This window comes from Caenorhabditis briggsae (genome assembly GCF_000004555.2).
Source record: "Caenorhabditis briggsae complete genome, chrX, whole genome shotgun sequence".
Classification (NCBI taxonomy): domain Eukaryota; kingdom Metazoa; phylum Nematoda; class Chromadorea; order Rhabditida; family Rhabditidae; genus Caenorhabditis; species Caenorhabditis briggsae.
The window spans coordinates 4276017-4288179 of record NC_013491.2 but is presented as its reverse complement, the minus strand read 5'-3'; the positions used below and the strand labels follow the sequence as shown (position 1 = coordinate 4288179).

General features: G+C 38.8%; 1 protein-coding gene across 1 annotated transcript; it reads right to left on the bottom strand.

The window, feature by feature from the left end:
- Positions 1–4872: 4872 nt before the first annotated feature.
- Cbr-syg-1 lies at positions 4873–10533 on the bottom strand (the record flags this gene model as incomplete). Its single annotated transcript, XM_045239066.1, has 15 exons — positions 4873–5024; positions 5084–5261; positions 5317–5426; positions 5476–5604; positions 6115–6274; positions 6349–6500; positions 6544–6650; positions 6698–6845; positions 7087–7195; positions 7239–7424; positions 7493–7565; positions 8282–8645; positions 9230–9335; positions 10115–10237; positions 10390–10533. The coding sequence occupies 15 exons, from the start codon at positions 10531–10533 to the stop codon at positions 4873–4875; spliced, it is 2241 nt and encodes a 746-aa protein (XP_045092028.1).
- Between the last annotated feature and the right edge of the window lie 1630 nt (positions 10534–12163).

Genomic DNA, 12163 nt, shown 5'->3' with positions numbered 1-12163 from the left:
AATTTATCGAAAAAGAAATTCCTCATAGAAAGGAGTCTTTGGAATAATGTTGCCCTTTTTTGGCTGGAATAAAAAAGCACACTTGCGTTATCAAGTACTTTTCCTCCAACAAACTTTTTTATACTCGTCCTCCAACACACTTTTTTCGTGATAAAAAGTGAAATTGACTCATGCTGATGGCCAGATACTCACGCTTTTTCACAAAACTCAAAATTGATGCTATTTTTTTTTAATTCAAAGGAAACTCCACAGAAGGATATGCTAAATAAAGAAATGGGAATCTCAAACATTTGATGAATGAATGGAAGCGGCCAAAGTCATAAAAAATGCACCCTCGAGCCTTGGGGCTCCTCTTGACCAACACAACTTTTGCTCATTTCTCTTTCCCTACTCCCCTTTTGCACTTTTAGCGGCTTCTGACAGAAATCGAGGCGCGGATAATCCGGGACTTGGCCGGAAATTGTAGGTTTGCATCCCTGAACGCTATCTTTACTGATATTGACTTCCGCTTTTCTGCCATCTTCTTTTTTTTGCAGTTCAGAGAGACAATTTCGGGTAAGGGGGGAGTTGAAGAAAAAGATGAAGAAAAAAATAAATTTAATGACATAGAGACTTGATTGAATATGTGTGTCGTTTGGGGGAAAAGAACTTTTGGGGGAGCTCTCAACTCAATTATTCAATGACTTTAGGAGAAGGAGAAGCAAAAAAAAGAAGAGAAAAAAGTTCGAGCACATAAGTGAAAAGTGATAGAAGGAAAAAGTTCGAAAAGTTCCAACGGAACCAGGAATGTTCGGAACGGAACTCGGAATTCCGAAAATTTCAAAATCGGAATACTTCGAAATTCCGGAATTCCTTATTTTCAAAAATCGGGAAATTCCAAGATTCCAAAAACCCAAAAGTTCATAAATCGGAACACTCCGAAATTCCTAAAATTTTGAAAGCGAATTTTCGACATTCCGACAAATATCATTCCGAACATCCCTGTCCGGAGCCTGAAACTTCTAAATAAGGAGGGACAGATCATCCAGGAAATGATAGTATGTGATAAGACCTTTTTTGCTTTTGATCGGTCAATGGCACACGCCCCGTTCTATCAGAAAAGAGTTCAATGCGAAAAGAGCTAGGGTGAGAAATGACCGCTTGCACTTTTAAAGGGGGCAGCACATTCTACCACATGTTTAAGCACACAGGTGTTAGCAATTCTGACTCATTTCTTCCTCCCAAATCTGTACAAGACCTAAGATCTCTCTTTTAAAAGTGCAAGTTCTTCAAATCAAATTGATGATAGGGACGAAATGAAAAAGTGCAAAACGGAAATTGTGACGGGTCAAGAGTAGAGGAGAAGAGCATGAAGGATAGGGGTTGGAAAAAAGAAAGAATGACAGATGAGAATCATGTCGATGATTTTTTTCCTCTCCCGCCCCAACTCATTTTGAAACCAGTCGACGGAACTCTGACCCTTTTTTCTTTCCTTCTTCTTCTTTTTTCTATTTTCTTCCAGCAGATTTTTTATTGTGCTGGTATTCCCAAATGACCCCTTTTTGAGGGGAAAGAAGAAATGGAAGAAGCGGAAACACGCAACAGAAAAAAAATAATGGTTAGGATTGTCCTAGGTGTCATGGCCGATGAAAAAGTAATGAGAGAATGCCGCCGGTGAGAAAAGAAATATGCTAAATATATTCTAAAACATGGAAAAAAAAGATTCTGGTTTGAAAAACTTTCTGCCACCGCTTTTTTTTTGTAATGGTGAGCTCTCGGACGTCCGCGCATTCCGTTTTTTTTTCTATTTTCTACTTCGTGTTTCTTTCTTTTTTCTAAATTGGTGAATCAGAGAACTCCAAGTTTCCTAAAAAGAAGCGGAAACTGACCAAAGGTGCATTGATAAAAAATGTAAAATATAATCTGACTGTCACTGATTAAGAAAAAAAGAACAGAACAGGAATGGTAAGGCAGACTCTCGGGCGGTTCACATAATTTCTAATGACCTAGGTTTGGAAAAAGAGAGAACGAAAAAAAGAAAGAAGAGGAGGAAATGGGAACCTGTCATTTATATGAAAAAAAGTCACATTAAACGAAACGAATGGTCATTTGGGTGAGAGGGAGAGGGTGAAGACCATAAAAGAACCTTTTGTGGAAATTGGACAATTATGAATGACCTAAAATCAGCTTTTAGGAAAGAAGAGGAAGAACATGTTGCACCTGTTGAGAGCACCATACATCAAAGAGGATGGGTAGAACGTGTCAGAGAAAAATTGTTGGAGCAGTTTTCTATCAAATAGGGCTTCCTTATATTTTCGGGTATTAAGGAATTAAAAAGCGATTTTAAGAACATGTGAAGATTTCGAGATTTTGAGATCTGGAAGCCTTATCATTTTTATCTCTTCTTGGTTTTAGATTTTTGAAACAAAAAAACTTTTTTTTTTATATTCTGAATTTTTTTTTCTGCACAGTACAGTATGCCACCCAAAGCATTTCTGCACTTTTTCATCCCACGGATCAAACATATAGCTATCCGGAAAACACGTCATTACAGAAAAGCTGGAAGCAAAAAAAGCAAAAAAATGTTACTCATGTGAGAGGGCGAGGAATGAAACACTTTTTGATTCGAATTTGCGGCATGATTGAAGCCGAAAACTGAAGATGGAAATAAATCAAATGAATGTCAAGAGGTGCAAAAAAGTTTGATTGAGCGGGAAGATGACGGGTTGAGGTCAGATTTGAGCCCTGAGACTTTAAAAAGTCGACTTGATGAATTGAAGAGCATTAGAGGGAGAGGCGTGGGAACCAAGACTTTGAGACTAGACGTTTGGGAGGAAGGAAGCTGGTGTATAAGTTTATTGAAATAGTTACAGTATTTCCTTTGATAGAGGCCCATCTCTTACTTGTAATTTAAGCTCAATTATCTCTGTTATTTTGAGAGATGAGACAAAGTTGTTCACTAAAAAAATGTAAGTGATATTATGATAAACATTTTATCAGTTTACCACTTTGCGATATCTTTGACAGCAACCGAGATAATTTGGCTCAAAGTTTTTAAATTGACCAGCAAACCTCAACATAAGCCTTGATTAAAGGCATAAAAACCAAAAGTTATTGGGTGCTCATGCACCGAAGTTATTATAGTTTTTTAACCCCTAATTTTTCATTCAACTTTTGCCAAATTTCAAACATCATTTCTTAATGATAATTGAAGTTTTTCAGCAGGAGCGGAATAGGATTACTGTAGTTTTTTAACTAAAGCTGAAAATGCCATGAATCTGAAATAGCTTCAGGCTTTTGCTTACGGTATCTGAATTTTCGGAATTTTGGAGAAGGGAGTAACCCCGTCATTTTTCGGATCTGGGCCTAAAGCTCCTGTATTCATCCCAGAGAAGGTATGCATAACCTAATGCTATGACTAATTAGTCCACGCGCATAACCATCTGCTCAAAAATCTCCGTCTATCGGAACAGGATATAATAAAATAGCAAGAAGATTTCTCATTCAAAATGAGGCCGGAGGCACCTATACCAATTATAGAGCAGCGGACCCGCGCGCAGGAGCCATGGCGCTAACCGCGTGACGTACCGGATTAGGCAAATGAGCGAAGGGGATAATGTTCTATGGGATTGGATGGAAGTTTTTTGAGAACAAAGAGTAGTAGTGCTTTCTGAGAATGGCTTCTAATACGATGAAGTCAGTGATTGTGTTGTTCCAAAATTAGACTAAATGGGACACACTATCAAAACAATATGCTTTTGGTCAGAAGCTGTAATTTGCAAATAACTTACGTTTTTTTTTGAATTGAAAAGAATCTCGTAGGACACCAGTGCTCAGAAGAAAAACCGCAAGCGAATGAAAAAGTGGAGAGTAAGTGATAGAAGCTGATGGGGACCACAAGATTGAAAAAGTACCCGCTATAAATCACGATCAAGAATTGACGCTAATGAGTTGACAAGGAGAAGATGGGATCTAATGTAACAGGGAGCACATAAGAAGCCTCACAACAAACAGAGATACAGTTTTTTCCTTGATCTCAAGTTTCAGCTCAATTTCTTTAAGAGATATGAAAAATGTGTTAATTGATAGCATGATCATGACAATGTCATCAATTTTTCTTTGACAGGTATTGAGATAAAATGGCTCAAAATTGAACGTTATTGAACCCATCTATTGAAGGTGATAGTTGAAAACTGCCGATTCTATCTAAAGTAATCTGCTGAAATTAAAATTTCGAGCAACAGAAATAGCAGTTCCCCATTCATGACCATAATGCACTTTTCCAAACAAAACCACCTGTTGCAAAACCTTCAAGCTTCGATCTTGACGTGTAATACTTTATTGCAGATTTGACTAGAATGCATTCGGGGACGGGGAGAAGGGGAGGGCTTGCAAAAACAGCGCGGAACAATAATTCGGTTTTCAAGGGGAGGTGAGTTTTGAAAACGGGGATATAATGGCCGTTAATAATTTATAGTTGTTGTACAGAGGAAAACCATCTTGAGAAAGGGAGGCCGGGGGGGGGGGGGGGGGTCAATGAGAAGGGGAGGAGGAGAGGCCGCCGAAGGAAAAACGATTGGTGGGTCAAAAAAAGGATGAAGAATGGCAAGAGAGACCCGTTTAGAGTTTTAGATAATAAATGAGGAGGGCTACAGAGAAAAAAACGAGGAGTAGAACGGAAGTTCATGACACAGCATCATTTTGATTTATCTTCTCAGAGTCGAGAGGGGGGAAATGAATGAGAAAAAAAGGGCGGAAGGTTTACGAACCAAAAAAAGATGAGAAGAAGAGATAGAAGTGGTAAACAGGGAAGAAAAATATGCACTTTTAAACAGTACAAGTTTTTTACAAACATGGTATAATTATATTGGCACCAGGAAGTTTCTTTTCATACTACACGTGTGTCGATGTTCGGCTGATGGGTCGGACCACGTCCGGCGATGACAGAAAATTGTAGTTAGACGTCTTGGGAGTCTCCACCTCTTGCAACGTCTCCATCACCGGCAATTTGTCCCCCATGGCTACACCGTACATATCTGAAATTCCTGAAATAAGAAGAGGAATAATTGGTTAAGCACACAGATGGGAGATGCGGTGTTAGTACCTCCAGGCGTTGATAGTCCACTTCCAAACGATCCATATGAGTGTTCATACCGGTTGTAGATGTATTCATTTGCCGAGTTGTTGACACATTTCGGATAAAGTCCTCCGGGCGGGCCGAAAGAGCCATTTGCTGCGAGGAAGTCCAAATCCGGATTGTTTTGTGGGATGGAGATGTAATCCTAAAAACAGAAAAATTGAAAACCGTTTTTTTTAAAGATTCTATTTATGTCAAACCTTGGTTGACAAATGAACATTATCCACTGGACTGCTACTGTACATTTCCGGGAAATATTGTCCATCCAAAGCCTCGCACTTCACAGTGACGTCAGATTGGTCATCTGAACCTGAAATTTGTTGCAAATAAAAGCATCTGCGTAGTCAAAAAAAATCAACTAACCAATGAATTTTGATTTCTTCGATCTGCAATTTCTGCACATGCAAGGCAGCAGAGCAAGGAAGCCAACAGAATTCCAGCGCTGAGAATTGCAAGGGCCACCATGCGGTCGTACTTGGCTGTAATCACTGAAAATATATAGTGAGGTGTTAAACTTCTAGATATACAGTAACGTTCAATCAGAAATACGAAAACCTATTTTTCGGTTGATTTTTGGTATTTTCAGTAGTTTGGAGCTTGGCTGTTAAGTTTTGGATCACTTTGAAAACTTTGGAGTGTGAAAAAAAAAACCTAGATTGAGAACTTTGCATTCAAATATTTTTTTTGAAAATTTTCAGCTTTTCAGAAACTTGCCGATTCCTGAAAAACACCTTTTTTGGCTTGATTTTGTACTGGAAACGAGAAAAAAACAGACTTCTTTCAGAAGTCGGAAAATAGCTGAATAACTAGGAATTGTCAAAAAATTAGCGAATTCAAAGTTTTTGATCTAAATGTAAGTCGGTTTCCCAGCTTCCAACATTATCAAAGTGATCGGAAACTTGACAGCTGAACTACAGACTTCTGAAAATGTACAAAAATCTTAAACATTTGTTTCTATACATCGTATTGAATGGCACTGGATATACAGTAGTACATACCAATCCAATCAAACAAGTTTCGTTTTTTGAGCAGCGCTCCTCGATTGTCGAATCCCAGTCCGTTATTTGCAGAACAGTTGTACACACCAAAATCTTCTTCTTTAAGATCTTTGATTTTTAGAATACTTTCCTTGCCATATGGTTTCGGGTACTGGTGAACCTGAAAAAGACATTTTTTGGTGATTCATTTTTCGAAGCTCTTCGAAAGAATCTAATCTTCATTGTATAACTTACCGTAATCCTCCCATTGTTAAAGTTAATCTCCTTTCCATTTAATGTCCATCTGACATTATTAGTCTTGGGTCTTCCACTAATCTCACATATAATCTCGGTTGCTTCATCGAGTGAAGCTGACACCTCATCTCTCATAGAAACCGCTGGTGGCCCTATAAATACTTAAGATCTCAAGATTAGCTGTCAGTCGCCAACCTCTGATATGCAGGTAATGAGAAAGGACTTGTTTTCTGAAACCATCTACAGTAGCCGTACAATTGTAGTTTCCTTGTTGCCACGTCCTCACGTTCTCCAGTGTTAAACTGTAATGTTTTATTATTTTTAAGGTATCTTAATTCCCAGATCGCACTTCTCTCCGTGCCCAATAATCTCATCACTATCTCCTCGCGTCCAGTAAATTGCTGGCGCCGGATTAGCCAGTGTTGCGCAATGGAAGAATGCGTTGTCGCCCTCGTTCACTTCCTTATCCTGTGATGTTGACATGATACGTGCGCCGACTGCAAAAACGGTTATTTTTGTTTGTGATTTATCTGTTTCTTTTGGAAACATCGCGAACTTGGGTCATGGTCATTGAATTAGCCAAGCTGAATAATTTAATAGCAACATCCAAGATTCATCGGTTGAGCTACTTTTGTGCTCTTGTGACGAAAGAACTTTTCTGCTCTGCTGACGCATCAAAAAAAAAGTTTTAAAGCATTTCTGTTTCAAAAAAGACCATCTAAAAAGAAGGGAACTTACAAGCAACATTAAGCTTAATTGAGCCACGAGTAGTACCAATCTCATTTGTAGCCTCGCAATAGATATCTCTATTATGATCTTCCATTTTCAACGTTTCAAAGGTGAGAGTCTGAAAATTTTCAACATTTCATTCCCCTTTATTCACAACATACGTCTCCAGTTTCTCGCAACTTTTGGTTGCCCTTGTACCAGTTGATTTTGACGTTATCTAATGGTTTGGCATTGATATTACATGCGAGTAGCGCCGATCCATTCTCTCTCAACGGAATTTTCGATGCAATAGTAAGATTGATTTGAGGCGCGTAGCGTAGTGCCAGTTTGACAGAATCCACTTCGATCTGAGTAGACAGGGTCAAGATGAAAATTAGTGTTTCACGAAAATATATTGTTATTTTTTCGTTCTTACCTTGTTGGGGAATGTCATATGTTGACTGATACATACGAGATATTTGTGATCGTCTTCGGGTCGAGGGATGAAACTGAAAAAAATTATAATTTTCTGTCATTTTTACCATTTTTAGGAGTTTGGAACTCGGTAGTCAAGTTTCCGATCACTTTGAAAACTTGGGAGGGTGTAAACCAGACCTAGATTAGGATCTATCTATTCACAGAATTTTTCAAAAAACTCTTAGTTATTCCGTTATTCGCTTATTTCTGAAAGACACCCATTTTTGGCGCGTTTTTGTGCTGATACGTGAAAAACAGTTTTTTTTTCAGAAATCGGTTAATAGTGTAAAAACAAGGAATTTTCAGGAAACATTTGTAAATCTAGGTCTGTTTTACACTTTCTAAAATTTTCATAGTGATCGGAAACTTGACAGCTGAGATCAAGAATGTCGAAAATGGCCAAAATTGCCGAAATGTGACGGAAAAATACGGTTTTGCATACATTTTCGTGACAGGTACTGTATATGATTACTACTACGCGATGTCTTGGCATTAATTACAGTACACAGTCCCGCCGAAATGCATACCGTAATCCAAAAAAAAACTCAAAGAATGTTCCGCCTTCCCTTTCTTCTAAAACAAGGTTTTTCGAAACCTAAAAAAGCTCCAGCAAATTTTTGAAACCTGATAAATTAATTTTGGCTAAAATTTTTTTTTGGAAAGTCACAAAAATTTCGATTTTTCCACTTTTTCGAAATTCCTTCTCGGAAAAATAATTTTTTGAAAAAACACATTTTTCAAATTTTACCTCAAATTGCTCATGATACTGTAGATGTTGGAGTCCTCACGAGACTTGTGTTCTCCTCCCTCAACTTGAGTTGTCTCGTTTACATGAGCAATCACGGTTTCTTGAGAGATTTCTGGTTTTGCTGAAAGAATCTTCATTTTCCTTTTCAGTTGCCCGTTATTTTTACCATGAATTCCTCCAAATTTTGACCTTGACTCTCCGAGCCATGCAATAATATGTTTTCCATGCTCATCTGACGCGATGGCCCATCCGATGGTTGGTGGAGGTTTTCCTTTCCTGGATAGACATGATTGTGTGATGGGATCTCCAGCGATGGCTTTCAGAGAGTGATGACTCTTGACAATTTTCGGAGGTGTCGGTCGGACTGAAAATAAAAAAAATTGTTATTGTGGTCCTCTTTTTCCCTCTAATTTCCGATTCTCATTCCTCCTATCTGCCTATGTGAAAATATTCACCACACCAGCCCGCATTATTTGAATAATGACACCGACGATGAGATTTACACCGCCGCCGGTCCCAGAAATCAATCCCCGGCCGGCCCACAAGCGGCGTTGTTTGTGTGTTCCATCTCAACACCGATAGAGCAGCTGCTTCCTCTGGACCATATCAGAAGAAGCAGGGCAAATCGGATGGTGGTAAGGAGAGCCACGGGGTGAACGACAACCGCGCGGATTGGGCGATGCGTACCCCCTTCAACTGCCACTTCAGAGATAAATTGGCGCTGGCAGTGTGGACACGTTTATGATGACATTAATTGGCAGTGACCGCGCGACGCGCCGATCTGTCATTTCATTTTCATAGCAAGTTAATCAAGAATGAAGTTTTCGAAGTTTTGAAAAAGAATGGGAAACCGGGAAATTTGAGATTGTGTGAAACAATTTTTCACGGAGAAAAAATCAAGCCAGTGTAAAGTCGCTGGACTTTAGGAATTCGCACTATCAAACATACCTAGGACAGTGAGCTTTGCTTTACTTGAGACAACTGCCTTGGCGTGGTCGGATTCCGAAATTTGACAAGCAAAGTCGTCATCGTCAAAAAGTGTGACATTCGAGATCTGGAAAAATAATATTGAAAAAATGGCATTGATGTTAAAAATAGGTTTGCATTTTGTTTAAAAATATCTTTCGCGGGCTATCTCATCAATATAAGATTCGCTAAATGGAATTTGATCTACGATAAATTTTGGTAGGTCTGAAGCACAATTTGAATGTTATTTATGTACAGAAACGGTCCGAGAGATATAAAAAAAATTAATCTTCGATTAATTTTTGGCCATTGTGACATCTTTCAGGAGTATGGAGCTCGATTGTCAGGTTTTCGATTACTTTGAAAATTTTGAAGGGTGTAAAACAGACCTAGATTAAAAACTTTGTGTTCACAGATTTTTTTCGAAAATTTTCAGTTTTTCATCTGTTGGTCGGTTTTTGAAAAACAGCCATTTCAGCTAGTTTTTGTACGGAAAATGTGAAAAACAGGTGTCTTCCGGAAATCAACAAAAATCTGAAAAACTAGAACTTTTTCAAAATTCTGCCAATTCAGTTTTTGATCTAGATGTGTTTTGAACTCTTCAAGACTTTCAATGTGATCAGAAATTTGACATTCAAGCTCCATACTCCTGAAAATGGTCAAAATGATTGAAAATTACCTGAAAAATATGTTGTTATATATTTCATCTGACGGTAATTTACATACTTCTGAATTTGCTAGGTCTGAAGCATCATTTAAATTTTAAATATAAATTTTTAGAAATTAAAATTTTTTTCATGTTTTAAATACTACCAAAAAAGCAAAATTCAAATGTTCAAAAAATCCTAATTTCAAAAAACCCCCTACCTCCAAATTATACTCTCCATTTGCCGCACTTCCCACCATCCGATATCTCTTATTACCCGGCAGCGGTTTGTCTCTATCGGTACCCAATCCAAAGTCATCTTTCATCCACTGAACTGGTCCTTGCTGCAAAATCAAGAACGTCATTTTTTTAAAAATTATTTTTTATTCAATTCATGCAAATGTGCTCTAACCCAATCAAAGATTTCCTACACACGGAACTTTTCTTTGACCAAATGCTATTCATGTTTTCAAAAAAGCTCACTGATCACACTTACTTGATGTTCGACTCGACATGTCAGAATGGCAGTTTCTCCAACTGCGGCTAGTGTGTCTTTTGGTGCTTCCACTATTCGTTGCTGCAATTGTTGGCAAATGACCAACTGAAGCACAAACAGTGGCCATAATAGCCACCGTACCATTCTGCCTGAAATGTTTTATATCACATCTTCTAAGAAAAATGCTTGAAAGAAAGAATAATAAAGAAGCTTGGATAAAGAGAAAAGGACATCACGCAACATTATTGAAAAAAGGTTTTTTGTCTCGGACATTTTTGTTGGACCCCCCGCCCTTTGGGGACGAGTTGGTAATTTCTTCGAGCCAGGACACACGTCCAGCTGTCCGATATCTTCCGATTGTTTTGGTGCTCAATCATTTGGGCGAGAAACGAGAGAAAGTTGAGAAGCGCGAAAATTTTTGGGGATAAGAAATGATGATGTGGAAGCGCAAGACGCAAACACACACACACACATTTCTCACATTGCAAAAAGTTAAAGGCGCTCCCCTCCCCAGCGGGACCCAAGCTAACCGGGAGGTAGTCTCTCATTAAATTTTTTCGTTTAGAATGATTGGAGGGGAAAGCTTTTGGTTCCCAGACGTAGGAACCGTATGATTATACAGTAAGTGAGAAAATTGACAGGGTAAGAACCAGTTTTAATGAGAAGTGCATACAGCAAATATACAAAAACACATACTTGTAAAATTCCGACTCGGTGTTTTTTGAAACTTTCGAAATTTGTGGAATGACAGGCCCGCCGGGCCGGGCCAGGCCGGGCCTCCGAAATTCGGGGAAAAGTCCGGCCCGGCCCGGCCCGTTACAAGTATGCAAAAACATTCTTTACAATTGTATTTCGGCCAATCTAATCATTTTCAGGTGTCTGGAGCTCGTCTGCCAAGTTTCCGGCCACTTTGAACATTTTGAAAGGTGTAAAACAGATTTGGATCAAAAATTGGGCATTCGTAGAATTTTCCGAAACTCCCAGTTTTTTTAGCTATTTGCCGATTTTTTGATAAATACCTTTTCATCTAGTTTTCGAAACAAAAAAGGCCAAAAAAGGGGGAACTTCAGAAATAGACAAATAGCTCTAAAACTGAGGATTTTCAAAAAATTCTCTGAATGTAAATTCTTCTATCTAGGTCTGTTTTACACCCTCGAAAGTTTTCGAAGTGTCCGGAAACTTGACAGTCAAGCTCCAGAATCTTAGAAATGGTCAAAATGGCCTGAAATGATCCCGAAATAAGATTGCAAACTTCCAAAAAATGAATGATTTCTGACTTTTCGAACCAGCTGGGACCTCAGCCGGTGCATTCAAAAAAAATTTAACCAATATGTCACATTCATAGAATCCTTCGCCCCCAGAAAAACAAATGGGGTCTCATATTGGGGTGAAGGTTTTAATGGGAGGGGACCTCCTTTCTACGGTGGTTGACATGAGAGCTTATTGGGGTGAGGGGGCACCACGAAAAGCGGTATGGGATTAGAGGAACAGAATAAGATGCTCGTGGAAAAAGGGAAAGCGAGTCATGTAGTCGTTTGAGACTCCTACAAATTGAGAATTGGGCCGGGTGATTCAAGAGGGCACGGAATAGGGAGGACCCCTCTTGTTGAGGTGTCTCTGGCTCTCGTTCAATTTTTGATTATTAATAGCCTAACCTCAATAAACACGTATTATGAGAGAATCACTAATGATGTTTTGGGTACTAGACGCCGAGGCAATATGCAATTGATTGAGTGAGAAGAAGAAACAAGGCTGGAATAGAAATTAGAAGGGA